Source organism: Chelonia mydas, chromosome 6 (genome assembly GCF_015237465.2).
Source record: "Chelonia mydas isolate rCheMyd1 chromosome 6, rCheMyd1.pri.v2, whole genome shotgun sequence".
Lineage (NCBI taxonomy): Eukaryota > Metazoa > Chordata > Testudines > Cheloniidae > Chelonia > Chelonia mydas.
The window spans coordinates 22,420,300-22,437,122 of record NC_051246.2 but is presented as its reverse complement, the minus strand read 5'-3'; the positions used below and the strand labels follow the sequence as shown (position 1 = coordinate 22,437,122).

General features: G+C 42.1%; 1 protein-coding gene across 1 annotated transcript in view; it reads left to right on the top strand.

Annotated features, from left to right (window-relative positions):
- PPP6R3 (protein phosphatase 6 regulatory subunit 3) overlaps positions 1-16,592 on the top strand; it is a 100,998-nt gene extending 84,406 nt beyond the window's left edge. Inside the window, 4 exon segments of the mRNA XM_037899523.2 lie at positions 2,253-2,359; positions 3,278-3,428; positions 8,674-8,796; positions 15,098-16,592. Coding sequence (XP_037755451.1) covers positions 2,253-2,359; positions 3,278-3,428; positions 8,674-8,796; positions 15,098-15,149 — 433 coding nt within the window. The 3' untranslated portion in view covers positions 15,150-16,592.
- Positions 16,593-16,823: the final 231 nt, after the last annotated feature.

The following is a 16,823-nucleotide window of genomic DNA, read 5'->3' as shown; positions in this document are numbered from 1 at the left end:
TAATCCATTATGGAGTTCTGCCTGAAACAGAACTAGTGTTACTTGTTGTTTGCTGTACCATGTTGTTGGGGATTTTTTGTGGAGTTAAAAGGTATATTGTACGTAAGGGCGTCATCTACTCTACAACTATCATCTACTCAGGAGACTCAGATCCAGTCCGTTTCTGGTGTAGATGGTGTATCTAATTATATCTTGCTAATCAATTTGGTTGATTGCTAGGATGTTTAGGTCCTAGCCACACTCTTTTTTTTATAAGTGGATGGTAGCTGTAGTGTCGATTGGGCCTAAGTGACAAATGCATCTTTGAATATGGAATAAATTGAAAGAGTATGATGGCTCTGTTTTGTGATGTAAAGAAAATAGTTTTGTATATGTCTGAAAATCCATCCACTCCATGAAGCCCATGATGACTTGCTTAGACAGTCCCATAGTACTTTGAAGCGCTTGACCCATTTTTGCTGTGTATTGGTTTGCATCAGAAATAGTCAGATTCCTAGGTATAATGAGATTGTAGCCACGTAAATATCCCCAGAAATGTGAATCTTTTAAAAATTGCCCAATTATTGTGCTCCAGAATGTACTTTTTCGTTTAGGGCTGGTCTACACTTTAAACACTATAGCAGCACAGCTGCAGCACAACAGCTGCCCTGCTGTAGCACTTCAGCATAGACGCTGCCGACAGCAGTTGGAGGGGTTCTCCTGTCTGCATAGGTAATCCACCTCCCTAAGAGGCCGCAGCTAGGTCGACTGAAGCCTTAGTCCATTGACAGAATGTTAGCTACACTGGGGGTTAGGTCAGCTTAACTGTGTTGCTCGGGGTTAGCTGGGTTGACCTAACTTCGTAGTGTAGACCACGCCTTCGTCTCTTGCCTGCATGGGTGGTGAAGATCATATTCAGAATATAAATCAATTAAACAGATGTAGTGATTGATGTCTGCCAGAGTGTGCAGCTGCCCCGAAGCAACTGGTCCAAGAGATGTGAACTGCATCATTCCTCTCCATTGGGTTGTTATAATGAACTCTGATTTCATTTCAAATGTCACCATTACAGCTCTTCAATGCAATGCCTGAAATGGGGGCAGGGTGCAGTTGGCAGCTAGTTTGTGGTTGTCCAGATTTACTGGTGTGACAACCAAGTAATTCAAACTGCCCTCCCAAACTTAAAATGACCTCTGCTCAAAGTTGATGGGAAAGAGATGTATTCCCTCTCTGTAACAAGCGTCCAACTATTTAATAGGTAACAAAAACCAAAACTGTTCCTTACCTACGTGCCAGTAGCTGTATTTTTTTCCTGTAGCTTCTGCAGTGCAATTAAACACCTACAGCACATTTCAAAATTGAAAATTTGGGGGCAGTGTACAATAAATTGAATTTAATATCAAATTAAATAAGACAAGGGATATTGTCTGACCTGGACTGCTTGGAAGTAAAGGTGAACAGTGCTGCATAATTTCAAGGTTTCTGCTGCCGTTTTGGGGTCCCAGTCCCTACTGTGTAAATTGCATCTTGTGCCATTGGAATAGCAAAGGAACTGTTGTTTCAAATTCACTTCAAAATGAGACCCTAATTCTGCAGTTGACAGCTTGTGGGTGGACTGCTATCCAGCACGGAGCCATTGCCTTTTATGGGTCTTAAATGCATGCTTTCATGAATAGGGATATTTTTGCTGAATCAGGGCAAAAAGTCATTTACAATTATTTAAGATTGGAAGTGGCAGAAATGTGGTGTCTGTGTGGGGTCCTGTGGGATGTATAAATTTTGAGATCTTAATCCAGATACCAGTGGACAAACACCAATGTTATAAAGACCACCTCTATGGTTGGTGGTGATCTACTTCGTGGGCAGAGATGGCATTGATTTGATTTGGATATAGAGATTGAGCAACCCAGATACCATTTCCATGAAAGGGACAATCTAGCTGAAAATATATTTAAAAGGAAACTGCAAGGGACAAAAAAAATTAGACTTGTCCTTTTTATCCTGTTTCTGTGTCTCCCTCTCCCTCTCTCTCGATAGTAAACCAGAAAATCTTAATTCTGGCTTTTCCTAACTTTGTAGTGCTTGACTTTGCATCCTTAAAATTCTTTTAACATTTCTTGGATGAGTTTTAGCATAGTTGATTTCAGTAGGATTCTGGAATCGATAGTACTCACAGAAATAGAAACGTTATTTTAGAAGTTCTGGTTGTAAATTGCATTTTAATGTTGAGAAATCTTTTTCCAAAACGTAATTCACTTTCATTTGTATTTAAGTTCGAAAGAGTCTTTAAGAAGTAATTCTCCTGTGGAAATGGAAACAAACACAGAACCAATGGATCCCCTGAGTGCAAATATATCTGCACTTGCAACACAGCCAGAGGGTAAGTGCACTGAAATTATTCAAATTATGTGCAAATGAATAACTTAGAAGCAGAGTGGCTTAAATGAGTAGAGCATTAGACGTCCTGGTTCTACCACTAGCTTCCTGGGAGATCTTGAGCAAGTCATTTCCCCTCTCAGCACCTCTGTTTCCCCATCTGTAAAGTGAGGGTAAGGATACTGACCTCTTCTGAAACGAGTTTTGAGATCTACAGAAGAAAAGCACTGTATAAAAGCAAGCTATTAGTGTTAATATTAACTTTACTTTTTATTAGTCAGTGGGACTTGGGCACAGCTTTAGTTAAGATGGCCTTTAGCCTCTTGAGTCTTTGGATGCAGCAGTGAACAGTCTGTGTGCCCGTCTCTCCCTCCTGTCGTCTAGCTTTTCCAGCGCATGCTCAAAGTGGATTAAAAATGAGCAGGTTACCCCTCTTCCCAATTAATGAACATAACAAGTGCTGGAAGCCCGGGATCTTCAGACCTAACTATGGGCTTGTCTACATAGGGAAACTTATCGGGAGACCTGTACCAGTATGATAATACCAGTATAACTTCCCATGTGAATACTCTTGTTCCAGAATAAGTGTCCAAACAAGGAGTTATAGCAGTAAATTGCCCTGTGTGGACAAGCCCTAACTAAGTGTCTCAGCTTCTGCAAATATTTACATTGCTAACTGATTTGGAAAATGTGTGTTTTCTTCAGTAGCTGTTAAAATATTTCTGCCCATATTTGTGCCCATATTTAACGTATATGTGCCCATGCATATTTTACCTGCCGTGTGGGATTTGCAAAGTAAACAAAACTGCAGGAAGATTGTGATTACAATAGACATTCTCCTCCTACACATCTCAACTGATTTTTACTTGTTCATTACCTATAAAAATCATTAGCAATATCCTGATTTATTTCACTGTATCAGCCCAAGGAAGTGTTGCTATGGAGGCCAGTTCAGATGGAGAAGATGATGTGGAAAATGCAGACAAGGTAACTGAGACAGTAATGAATGGCAGCATGAAGGAAACACTGAGCCTTACTGTAGATGCTAAAACTGAAACAGCTGTCTTCAAAAGGTGAGGAAACCTATTTCATTTCTCTTATTCACTCAGGGTGTACAAATTTTTTTGTTCCTCCTTTAAAAATGTTTTAAATAAATGTTGACTGAGCATTTTATTCAGTCCGTTTGGAAGTATTTCACAGAACTAATGATTTCCAAGACTCTAGACATCTGTATGCAGAGATTTTAAACTTAACAGTCTGACTCCAGTTTTCTGTTACCTGAGCTTTCATTCATATGTAAATTTGAGTAGAGGTTATGGAGCTAGGTTTTGTTCTGCACTGGAACCGAAACAAAACCTTCTGAACTATTAACTGAATTGTGTTGAGATGTCAATTTTTGGATTGAGACCTGAGTTTTTTTGATTAGGGAAGGTTTTGTGTGTCCAGGGCTTTTGGGTGAGTGAGATGCTTCTTCGAATATTGGTCCCTAGGTGTCTTCCACTGTGGGTGAATTCTTTCAAGCAGTGTCTTTTGTCGATACATGCACCCTTGCCTTCTGTGTGCTTTCAGCCAAAGGAATTAAAGGGTGGAGCGGAGAGGACTGGACTAACTGTCTTTCCAGTTCCTTCTTACTGCCATATGGCCTGGATCAGAATGTCCAGTGTCTGGAGCTTTTCTTGGAGTTCTCTGATCTGTAAATATTCCAAAATTTGCTTTTGCCTATAGTTCTTTATATCACAGGTGTTTTCTCAGTTTCATTGTAAGCCCCAACCACTTTCAATGTGAAGTGCTCTCTTTTGGCCTTGCCACTGCCTTTATAATTAGTTTTTAATAGTTTTATAGCTTTTAGTAGAGTTTTCTAGTTAGATTCCCTACCTCAGGGGACTTCCCTCTTCACCTCACCCTCCCGTATCCCTTCCAGCACTATGATGATTGTTGCTGCTCTTCTGAGTTTCCTCTGATTTGATAGTGTATTTCTGATCATGAGGTTTCTAAAACTGAATGCAAAATTGCTGGTGCAATAGCAGCAGAACTGTTTAGAGCATATGTCCCTTCACTGCTACATGATCGTGATGCTTCTCTATATATAACAAAATTGCAATGACTCTTTCTGGCCAGTGTTTGAGTAAATCACACATCTAACTATTCTCCTAGTCTATCCCTGTCTCTTTGAATTTTATGGTCCATTTTTTGATCCATGCTGCGTGAAGTCAATTTCTACTGTTATGGTTCTTTTACCTCCAGCTTATGCTGCTTCCATTCACAATACTTTGGTATAGAATTGTGAATTCTGAGATCCCTCGAAGAGTGAAAAAAACAAACTAATTGTAGAAAGATACTTTGACTTCTAACCCTCTAAAGGGGACTATATAGTTAGACCTGAGCTTCAGATGAAAGTCCCAGAATACCTTTAATTTGAAAGGAAAGCCCCCTAGACTAATAGCACGCCTAGTAAGACAGAGATCAGGTCAATGGTAAAGACGGGAGACTAGCTTGGAATAGGAAAACATGTAACTTGCAATCCCACATACAGGGGAAATGTTCCAGAATGCAGTATGGCGAGTTTTGATCAAATCAACTCTGTGACAATTGTAATCATGTGCCTTTTCATTCCTTGTAATCCTAATCTGTAAATATTTCAAAGTAGTGCACAGAACTTTGTGGGATCAGTAGAACTCCCATTAGAGTCAGTATTTGTATGGCTAAAACCCCATTTGCTGCTTTGGGATGTGGGGATGTCCAGAAGTAGTGAGGATACAGAAATTTGCATCAGTCCTTCTGGCTTGCTCCTCCCTGAGTTAAGCACTGTATACAAATTCTTACCATATTCTCTCATTTGAATTCTTTAGGCTGCTGCTGATAGAAAATTGGTATAATGAAATTGACAGGGTCCCAGAGAGACTTGGGTGTTCAGAGTAGTCTCCCTCTTTTTCCCTGAACTTGAGATTGCACAAGGGGTTTTCAGTTAATGTATTTAGGGCTTACTTTAGGTCATCTAATTTATTATTACTGCTTACTGTTTGAATTGAGGTAGCACCTGGAGGCTATAATCAGAATTGGGGCCCTTTTGTGCTAAATTACGTACAAACATGGAGATGGACATAGTTCCAGCCCGCAAAGAATTTTAAAGGAGGTATCTCAAACATTTGGGAGAGAAGATGGGGAAAGTAGTTATAGGCATGTTTGTTTGCAAAGACACAACAAATATCAGAAGTCCCTCTTGGGCATCTGTCATCAGTTGGGTTTTTTTGGTAGGCATCTTGGGGAAAAGTTGCTCTTGAGGAAGGATTTAAAGGAGAACTGCGTAATAGCTTTATGTACTAGTTAGGAAGGATGTTTCATGCGTTCTTTAGTGTTGCTCTTTGTGGAAGTAACTGGTAAATGGATAATGGAAGCTGACACAGTAGAGGTACTTAAGTTGTGAAGGTTTGTAAAGACCGGAAGCTTGTATTTCAAGAATGAAAAAAGGAGAGCAAGTGGAGAGACCCAGAAGTGGAAGAAAATTCTGGCCATGTCGCAACCTATCTGAGAGGAGGAGATTCTAGTAGTCAAGACAGGAGATCCAGACAAGGATTTTAGTGGTATGAATAGAAAAGGGGGTTAGCTATGTTAGGGGGTCAGTATTAGGAAGATTTGGACATGGCCTGGATGTTGTGAAGGTCTTGAACAAAGGTGCAGTCAAAGCTGACAGCCATATTATGGACCAGAATGGCAGGAAGGATAGCAGAGGTGTCGGGTATGATGGAGAATGGGTGGAGTGGGGAGGGCTTTGGAGGAGACAGACTGAGTTCAGTTTTGGTTGTATTACATTTAAGTTAATGGCAAAACATCTAAAAAGAGATGTCCGTTTGGATGAATGAGCTCTTAAGTGCTACCGTAATGCAAACAAATAGTAATGGAGGGAGATGGGTCAGTGGTAGAGATATGTCCGTATCATTGGCGCAGAGGTGATAGCTGGATCTGAAAGTGTCAGTGAGGTTGTCTGTAGATGGGATCTTCAGGAGGAAAGGAAGTGGGCCAAGGACAGAGCCTAGTGGGACAGGATACCTGTGTAAAGTGAGATATGGGACTAGGAGGATCCACTGAAAGAACAACCAAAGTAATAGGACAACTGGGAGAGGAGAGTTTTTCACAAATCTTAAGGGAGAAAAAGGACTCACGTCATATGGTGGCAGGTTTACAGTTTGAGAGGGGTGTAAGGTTTGCACTTGAAATCAATGAAAGGTGGTTGACTGACATAGAATCCTAGAAAATCAGGATTGGAAGGGACCTCGAGTCATCTAGTCCAACCGCTGCTCAAAGCAGGACCAATCCCCAACTAAATCATCCAAGCCAGGGCTTTGTCAAGCCTGACCTTGAAAACCTCTAAGGAAGGAGATTCCACCACCTCCCTAAGTAAACCATTCGACTGCTTCACCATCCTCCTAGTGAAAAAGCTTTTCCTAACATCCAGTCTAAACCTCCGCCACTGCAACTGGAGACAGTTACTCCTTGTTCTGTCATCTGGTACCACTGAGAACGGCCTAGATCCATCCTCTTTGGAACCCCCTTTCAGGTAGTTGAAAGCAGCTATCAAATCCCCTCCCTCATTCTTCTCTTCTGCAGACTAAATAATCCCAGTTCCCTCAGCCTCTCCTCATGAGTCATGTGCTCCAGCCCCCTAATCATTTTTGTTGCCCTCCGCTGGACTCTTTCCAATTTTTCTACATCCTTCTTGTAGTGTGGGGCCCAAAACTGGACACAGTACTCCAGATGAGGCCTCACCAATGTCCAATAGAGGGGAACGATCACGTCCCTCGATCTGCTGGCAATGCCCCTACTTATACAGCCCAAAATGCCATTCGCCTTCTTGGCAACAAGGGCACATTGTTGACTCATACCCAGCTTCTTGTCCACTGTAACCCCTAGGTTCTTTTCTGCAGAACTGCTGCCTAGCCATTCGGTCCCTAGTCTGTAGCGGTGCATGGGATTCTTCTGTCCTAAGTGCAGGACTCTGCATTTGTCCTTGTTGAACCTCATCAGATTTTTTTTTTGGCCCAATCCTCTAATTTGTCTAGGTCCCTCTGTATCGTATCCTATCCCTACCCTCCAGCGTATCTACCATTCCTCCCAGTTTAGTGTCATCAGCAAACTTGCTGAGGGTGCAGTCCACGCCATCCTCCAGATCATTAATGAAGATATTGAACAAAACTGGCCCCAGGACCGACCTCTGGGGCACTCCGCTTGATACTGGCTGCCAACTAGACATGGAGCCATTGATCACTACCTGTTGAGCCTGATGATCTAGCCAGCTGTCCATCCACCTTATAGTCCATTCATCCAATCTGTACTTCTTTAACTTGCTTTAACAAGAATGCTGTGGGAGACCATATCAAAAGCTTTGCTAAAGTCAAGGAACAACACGTCCACTGCTTTCCCCTCATCCACAGAGCCAGTTATCTCATCGTAGAAGGCAATTCGGTTAGTCAGGCATGACATCTTCTGGGTATGAACATACCCATAACAGAGTAGCTAGAAAAAAAGAACATGTAGCATTGGAGTGCAAATGAGAAGGGAGAAATTTTTTAAATAAACATAGATATGTATTTACCAACGCCCCCTCTCCTCTTCTCTTCCCCCCCAGCCCCTATAGGCTTCACAACTGTAAGGGAATTCTCACGTGTTTCATGTGTAGTTCTAGCTGAATAGAAACCCTAACCAAGTACATAAATGATCCCTTTTTCTCCAGTGTGTGCTGCCCACTGTCTGCCTGTGTTAGTGCTGTGCAGCACACGCCAGGTGTCACTTTAGCCTCCAAATGAAAAGATGACTTCTTCAGCAGTTTTGAATGAGTAGAGTGTAATACAAATAAGTGGCTTTAAAAAAAGAGAAATATAAGGCTGATTTTCCTGATGTGCTTTTTCATGGACAAGTTTAATCAAAGTGCTAATTTTTGAAAGGAACCTCAAGTCTTTTATACTTTTCTCCTTCTATTTTTTGCATACTTTTGGCTTCAGAGTGTTGAAATCCTATCGGTATGTACGGTAAAGGCTGTGATTTTTCTCACTTCAGGCACCAAGTACATTCTTTATTCCCTCCTTGCACTTGTATGTAATCATTGTATTTCATGCATTTTTTTTCAATCCAGTTTAAGTGGGCGTAACACTGATGTATTAATGGATGTCTACAGAGTCCAGATTCCTGTGCTTGATTTCCATGCTTCATCATAATTCAGAAACCATTTGCATGTAGTCTGGACCCTTCCCTCCGTCTCCCACTATTGCATGAAATTCCCTACATCCATAACTGAAGTTAAATTGTAACCTGCTTTTTATTTAGTGAGGAAGGAAAATTGTCTACCTCGCAAGATGTTTCTTGTAAATATGTGGTGGAGGAGAACACAGAAGCTGTAGAAGAAAATCCTGCTACTCCACAGCCTGATAGCAGCAGTCCAGAACAGAGGTAACCTTATTTAAGGCTGCTTTCAAGCCTATTACCAGCTGTTTATAGCATGTTTTTCTAATAGGACTAATCTATATATCTACAATTTCTGGTTCCAGAATCCATTTATCAGCTCTTGGTGTTAAGTGTCTTTTCTGCACACATTAATCTATTGTTTGTACCTGTTCTGTGTGCATTCTTTTGAGTTGTATTTTTCCATTAATGTCTGGAGTTCAGAGGAAATAGTTTTTTTTTTTTTTTCAGAAGTATTTCATTCATATCCCTTTTACCCAGTATACTGTAGCTAAAATGAGTTGGTGTTTCCTTTCTTTTGCAAGAAAAGGTGGGTAAGGTAGTCTTTTACTGGACCATCTTCCGCTGGTGAAAGACAAGCTTTTGAACTACACAGAGCTCTTAAGCCTGAGACTTGTACAGCAATTCTGTGTAGCTTGAAAGCTTGCCTCTTTCACCAACAGAAGTTGGTCCAGTTGGACCCCAGGTCGGTGCTGCAGGGGGTTCCCTTCGTGGCCCCATCCCCATGGCTGATTTTGGGCTCTGACACCTCAGATCTGGGCTGGGGAGCCCACCTGAGCGAGCTCAGCATCCAGAGCCACTGGATGCGGGACAACCTGGCCCTCCATATCAATGTCAGGGAACTCAGAGCAGATCGCCTGGCCTGCTAGGGCATTCTTACCTCATTTGAAAGGCAAGGTGGTGCAGGTACTGACAGACAATACTGGAGCGATGTACTATATCAACAGGCAGGGAGGGGCCAGGCCCTCAGCCGTTTGTCAGGAGGCCCTCAGCTTATTGGACTTCTGTATGCGTCATGCCATTCATCTGATCACCACCCATCTGCCTGGCTCCAGGAATGTCTTTGCCAATCACCTCTGCAGGACCTTCTCATTTCGCCGCGAGTGGTCCCTCCATCCGAAGGTGGTCAGCGTACTTTTCCGACGGTGGGGAATTCCCCAGGTGGGGCTTATCATGTCCAGGCAAAACAGGAAGTGCCACCAGTTCTGCTTCATCCAGGGTCTGGACAGGGGTTCCCTCTCGGATGCCTTCCTCATTCCGTGGACGGGGCGCTCATGTATGCCTTTCCACCACTGCCATTGATCCACAGGGTTCTGGTGAAGGTCAAGGAAGACGCGAAAGTCATCCTTGTGGCTCCGGTGTGTCTCCGTCAGCACTCGTTCGGCATGCTGTTGGACCTGTCGGCAGCCACCCCCTTCCCACTGTCTCTTCAACCAGATCTGCTGTCGCAGAACCATGGCAACCTGCTGCACTCGAACCTGGCACTGCATCTGACGGCATGGCTGAGTGCAGATGAAAGAGCACGTTCAGCCCGTGTTCAGCATGTGTTGCTTGGCAGCAGAAAACCCTCAACCAGGGAGACCTACCTGGCAAAGGTGAAAAAGGTTTGAGTGCTGGGCTGCAGAGAGATGTCTTTGGGTCCTCACTGTAGGACGTACTGGATTACTTGTTGTGTCTGAGATTTCAGGGGTTGTCCTTTCCCTCTGTCAAGGTCCACCTGGCGGCCATCTCAGTGCGGCACCCCCCCAGTCTACGGTGGGTCCCTCTTCACCCATCCCATGATGGTGCGTTCCTTGTAAGGGCTGGAGCGCCTCTACCCGCAGGTCCGGCAGCCGGTCCCCCCCCCTTGGGACCTGAACATAGTGTTGTCCAGACTCATGGGTCCTCCTTTTGAACCCTTGGCTTCCTGCTCCCTCCTCCTCCTGTTGTGGACGGTCTCCTTTTTGATCGCTATAATATCGGCCAGTAGGGTGTTGGAGGTCAGGGTGCTCACTTCAGAGCTGCCCTATATGGTTTTCTTCAAGGACAAGGTGCAGCTGCAGCCTCTCCCGAAGTTCCTGCCCCAGGTGGTGGTCCAGTTACATACTGGTCAGAATATATTTACTGGTCTTCTGCCCGAAGCCCCATGCATCGGATGAGGAAGGGAGGCTTCACACCCTGGATGCCAGGCAGGTGCTGGCTTTCTACATGGTCAGAACAAAGCCGTTCTGTATGTCATCGCAGCTGTTCGTTGCAATGGCAAATAGGATGATAGGTCACCCTGCGTCTGCACAGAAAATCTTGTCCTGGATCACGGCCTGCATCCGTTACTGCTATGAGCTGGCAAAGATATCCCCACCAGCAATTGTAATGATTCACTCAACTCGAGCACAGGTGTCATCGGCAGCCGTCATGGCGCAGGTGCCGATCCAAAAAATCTGTTGGGCTGCAACCTGGTCGTCCGGCCACACGTTTGCGTCGCATTATGCTTTGACCCAGGAAGCACAGGATAATGGTGGCTTTGGCAGAGCTATGCTGCAATCTGCAAGCCTGTGAACTCCGAGCCCACCTCCAAAGATTCTGCTTGTGAGTTACCTACAATGGAATTGATATGAGCAAGCACTTGAACTAAAAATGGTTACCCACCTTTCGTAACTGTTCCTAGAGATGTGTTGCTCTTGTCCATTCCATTACCACCCCCCACCCCCTCGTTGGATTGTCGGCAAGAAAGAACCGAGAGGGCATAGGGCTGGCAGCGCCTCATATACCAGCTCATGAGCACAGCGCTCAAGGGGGCGACACAGCCGGCCCTACTGATACCGCTAAGGCAAAGATCTCTGATGAATGGAATGGACGTGAGCAACACATCTCAAAGAACAGCAGTTACGAAAGGTGGGTAACCATGTTTTTTATTGAGTTGAGATTCTTTACTTTTAAAAATATTTTATGTATAAGAAGAGTAAATAACATGTTAGGGGTTCTCTTTTACACTCCACTATGGGTGTTTTTTTAAAAACACCTCAACTATTTGACCTTTACATGCACTCGTAGTAGATTAAAAGTTTTGTACATTTCAGATAAACAGTTGGAAATCAAAGAAATGTAAAAGCTGGAAATGCTGTAATACGGCACCATTTTAAAAATAGCTTTGCAAAGCTTGTCAGATGTTTGCCAAGACGCACAGCATTAGCCTGTGAATAAAGAATTACCAGCATAAACCAGAAGAGGGCTCTCAAAGCTAGCAATTCTTTGCATTGTTCCTGATTTGAGTAAATGTTTTTGGTTTTAGATATCCTTGTTTTGAAATCCCTTTTTGGCCTCTAATGACAAATTTTAGAATGGACAAGGTATTTTAAAACTCTCTCTCTCTAAAGGTGGCTGTCACAGTAGATTTCATCAGATTCATCACAAGTGCAATATAAATATGTAGATAGACCTATCCCCGCTTTTGGGGCTCCATGCATGCATGATTGGTGGGAGTCTCCTAGGTAAGTCATGGTCCCCCCCAATCAAAAATAGAGAGGTCTGTGCTAGGAGTCCCAGAGTGCCCCAGAATGTCCCAGTGGTTGGTTTATTTCAAACAATTAGTGAAGGTCACTGCTACAGCTGTGGTGATTGTGTAGAACAGACTCTTGCCCATCTAGTTTTTCTATTTTACCTCCCAGATTTTTCCTGAAAAGTTGATAATTTTCTGTCTAGTGCGGTCTGTCTCTTTTCTGATATATATATTTTTTTAAAAAGTGTTTTTAGTGAGTGATTGACAGCCAGAGACTTAGCTAGGGGACTCCTGCTGGTCATGTGCATATAGAGCACGGACCCAAGAGTGTGGCTTCTCTATGATTGTACACCATCAGAGAACAAGCGTTACAGGTAACTTTGTGTGCAGTACAGAATGGTATATTTTTTTTCTTTAAAAAAAAAAAAAAAAAAAAATTCGTGACATGGTTTCAGTGGATTAGTTTATTGCAGTGGATGAAAGTGGAGTGGATTTTTTTTTTTTGTTTTTTTTTTAAAGTACATGTTGTTTAACCTAGAAACGAGTGGTGTTGGTTTGAACCACATGAGTTTCATATCATTTGTATTGCCTGAATTAGCAGGGAGAGTGTTTACACTAAAACTGTTCTTGCCATAATAGGGCTTTTTTTGCTTTTCACTTTCTTCACTCCTTGCCCCCGAACTGTTCCTTATCCTTTAACAGTAATGGAGTGAATGAAATTCAGAATGCTCCTGAAACAGCAGCTCCTAGGTCAGATTAGCACACAAGACAATTTTTAAAAACATTACATTTATTTACTTCGTATTTTTGACTCTGCAGATATTACTTCTATATGAAAAATAATTGATATGAGATGTGCTTAAGTAATAATTTGGCAAGCTGAAGCACTAGTACACCTAGTACAAAATAGGAAGCAGAGGCACTCTTTAAAGGAAATAGAAACATACTTAGTGAGAAGACACTGTACCTTACAATATCACTATTATTATGTGCCTTCCATCAGTGACTGAAGCCAGCTGCATTTTGTTGAAGACCAAATGGAACTTCTATTAGTTGTACTTACTTCATTAGTCATCTTCATTAAAGGGCTGAATATAATTCTAGTCAGTGGGAGTAATTAAATGCCAAAAACTTTGTTAATGGGGAGTTAAGGTCGCTCAGTGACAGCCTGTGTTCCAGAACGTTAGCCTTAGGTTTTGTCTACTCTAGAGTTTGTCAGCGTAATTTACTTTGCGTGGGTGTGAATATACCACCCCTCTGAGCGACTGAAATTACATCGACATAAGCACTCGTGCAATATGTTGGCAGGAGAGCTTCTCCCAACAACATCGCTTCGGCCGTTCGCGGAGGTAATTTTATTTTTGCTTCTTCACCAGATGTCTTGCAGTGGCACAGCTGCACTGGTACAACAGCGCTGCCGCAGTGCTGTACATGTGGACATGTCCTTAGTGGGTTTCTGACTTCAGAGTTGCAGGCTCAGAGGGTTGTTAAGTGACCCATTCATCTCAATGAGATGTTCTCAACTGAAAGGGAATATTCATGGGAGATTAATACAGTCTGAAACACTAGCTCTGAGATGTGTGAACTGCTCCATTCATGTCAGTGGGTGTTCCCAACCTGCACCCCCCCGTTGGAGAATTTCTGATGTGTTGGTCTTAGCTCCTCATCCCCGTGTCAACAGTATGTTGTTGGTGCATTCTCAGGGCATGCCTGTTCTTAGCTTCCTAGCCAGATGGGGGCAGGACTTCCTCAGATTCTGGCTCAGATTGGGGTGGGGGAAGAGGAATGGGGGTGAGAACCCCATTGGTGGGCAGGCGCCTCCAGATTCTGCCACACACATGGAGGCACAGGGGCTCAGACATTACCAGAACAGACCCTGAATCCCAGCTCACGGTGGGCAGGGCTCAAACCCCCAGAAGAGCAAGCACCCCAAACCTGGCTCACTTGAGGGGGCCAGGGAAGGAGGGGTCCCCAGAGTGTGGTGAGCAAACATGCCCCTGCCCCATTCTCCTCTCCCCGTCTTCCTGTCACTCCCATGTTTCCTTTCCCAGTGTCTCACCTATCTTCTCCTTGCTCCCTGTTCCCATCTATTCCCCACCCCCTAATCACTTCCCTTCCTGGTGAGCATTAGCTTGTGTGGTTTCTTTTCAGAAACTAACTTCAGCACCTCCTGAATGATCTGTTGTGCTCAGATTACATCCCCCCCAAAATAAAATTTCCCTTGTGATAGAGGCAGATTGGAACAATGTACCTGCTTTGTTTTGGGTTGGTGTTCAGATTTTATGACCGTAACACATCGCCAGAGCCACCCAGGTATTATGTTGTAGAGGCAGTTTTCCAGACAGTTAGCCTCACGCTGCACATGCTCAGTATAATACACAAGGCACACGAATAGGTGTGCAAGCCTTCTCATGTACATAACCAGAGAAACAAAGTTTTTTGTCATGTTTTAATTTGATTTCCCCCAAAGGGTTGGTGAGTGTCATGCACTCTTTTGGGGGTAACCCTCAAACACTGAACACCCTCATGCAATGATCTAAGCCCTGGCTTGATCTCTCTCTATGAGCAAAACTAGGTTGCCAGAATGTATCAATTTCAAGTAAAGCTGTTTTCTTCCAAGTGTTCTATCTTGGGAACCCCTTTGATCAGATGGCCCCAAATTTGGATCATTAACAGAACCCTACAGCCCCACTAGATGTACCAAATGTCAAGGCAGTCCCAGTAATCATGTAGATTTTAGAGCAGTTAGAAAAGGAACCTTTAAACAGAAAGCTGGTCTTAACCTTAACTAGAGTAGAGCTGTCAGTCTACTTCTGTGATTAATAAGAAAATGAAAATAGGACATAGCAGGGTGTGTTATATTTTGGTATGGATGCATTGCCTCTTTTCCATGACCCCAATTCTAAATTAATATATTTTGACAAGTCTTTGGAAGTTCATGTTCTTGCCTTTACCCACAAACTTGATTGTAGTGATTATTATAAGAGTGCGTTGGTTTCTTATACACTTACCATCCTCCTTTTGACTTCTTAGGACTGATCAACAAACCCTTTTAGGAGAAGCAGCTGTTAATGGCCCTGTATGATATGTGATGTCTGCTGCTGTTGGCTGAAGAACACGAACTGATATCCAGGGGTTTTAGTGTTTCTCAAGGATTTCATCGAGAGCCTGTCAAAGCCAGTCACTGCTGCACTAATTTCGCAAGGGATCAGGACCAGCAACATTTATATTCTAGATTTTAAGACATTGTACAGAAATTCATAAGTGTAAAAAATATTGCACATTGAGAAATACCAATACTTTTTGCGTATGTTTATATTGTATTGTTCTAAATAATGGGTGGCCTGTGAAATAAGATCTTGCCACCCGGGTAATGATGATAGTGATACTATAGTTAAAATGGCTGTAAGAATAGTTTTATAAAAAAGTGAATACACAAATCTAATGTATTTGAGACATAACTATTTGACAATTAGTGTGACCAAAGTATTTAGCAGTTTTCATACATTTTTTCACCTTGTAAAAATAAAATAAAATTCATGTTTCTTCCAGGTTGGCGAAGAATTGTAGAACTGAAATGCCCTATAAATGTTATTTTGGTTGTTTTAGCTTACAAAAGTGATTTAAATAAGAATTTTTGGTGTTCAGCATTTTACAACAGGTTTTTAATTGGTAATTGTTTTCTGTATTGTTTAAATCAGATCAAAAATGTAAGTCTATTGGTAGAGATTTTAAGTATTTATTACTACAACTTAGGTGACAAATTGATGTTACTGTAAAGCCATATGTTCTGTTAGTCTTGTTTGCTTGAAACAATACCTTACAGGTGAAACACTAGAATATTTGAAGTGCACATGGCTTGTTGTGTTTTTTAAAGTGATTCACCTACCTTTGAACCCATTCACCGAGATTTACTTTAATACCAAGCATTATACAATTGAACATTTTAGAACAATCTGCATATTTAAAACACCATAATCCTGTTAGACAAGTCAACTAAGTGAAATGCCTGTGCTGCTAATGTAATTACAGTACGTGCATTTTAAAAATATAGTATTTTTAAAGTACAAATCAAAATTTGGCACCTGAGCATGTTAATTGTTACTTTCACTGTATTGATCTGTGTGAGGCTTTCATTTGTAAGTTCTAAACCATTTTTTTCACAGCTGGTTTGTATATATATATAGTGATTATGGAAACTAATTCTGCGTAATTTATAATTTTCTATGTCAGTATGAAATTCCAACCGCCTTCTCAAACAAACAGAAGCAATATACTGTATATTGCCACATTGTCTGGTGAAAGGATTAAAGTACTTCACCTCTTGCACTTTTAGATGCAAATCCATTTTTGTTTCTGTAATAGGAAGTTAGTCATTTATTTTTACATTGTTTGTTTTCCTGACCAGTATTTAAAGCCAAAAGGATACTCTAAACAATGGCCAATGATTTATTTTAGAAAGTGTCCCAAGCAACGTGCCTAAACATTACATTGCATACAGAAATAAAAAAACAAATGTATAATGGTATTTCTTTTAATTCTTCCTGTCTTGCATTTCATACAATATAACGCTAGAATATCTCCAGAGAGATTCCAAGTGGTAAACCCCCAAGAAATTACTTGATCCATCTGGTGAAAATGGAGGCAAATAACAATAATTTTCAGGGTGAAAAAGAACCACCAGTGTTACTTGGTGGTGCATAAATGATGCAGGAACCCACTCACTTAAAAAAAAAAAAAAAAAAAAAAAAGTGTCCCT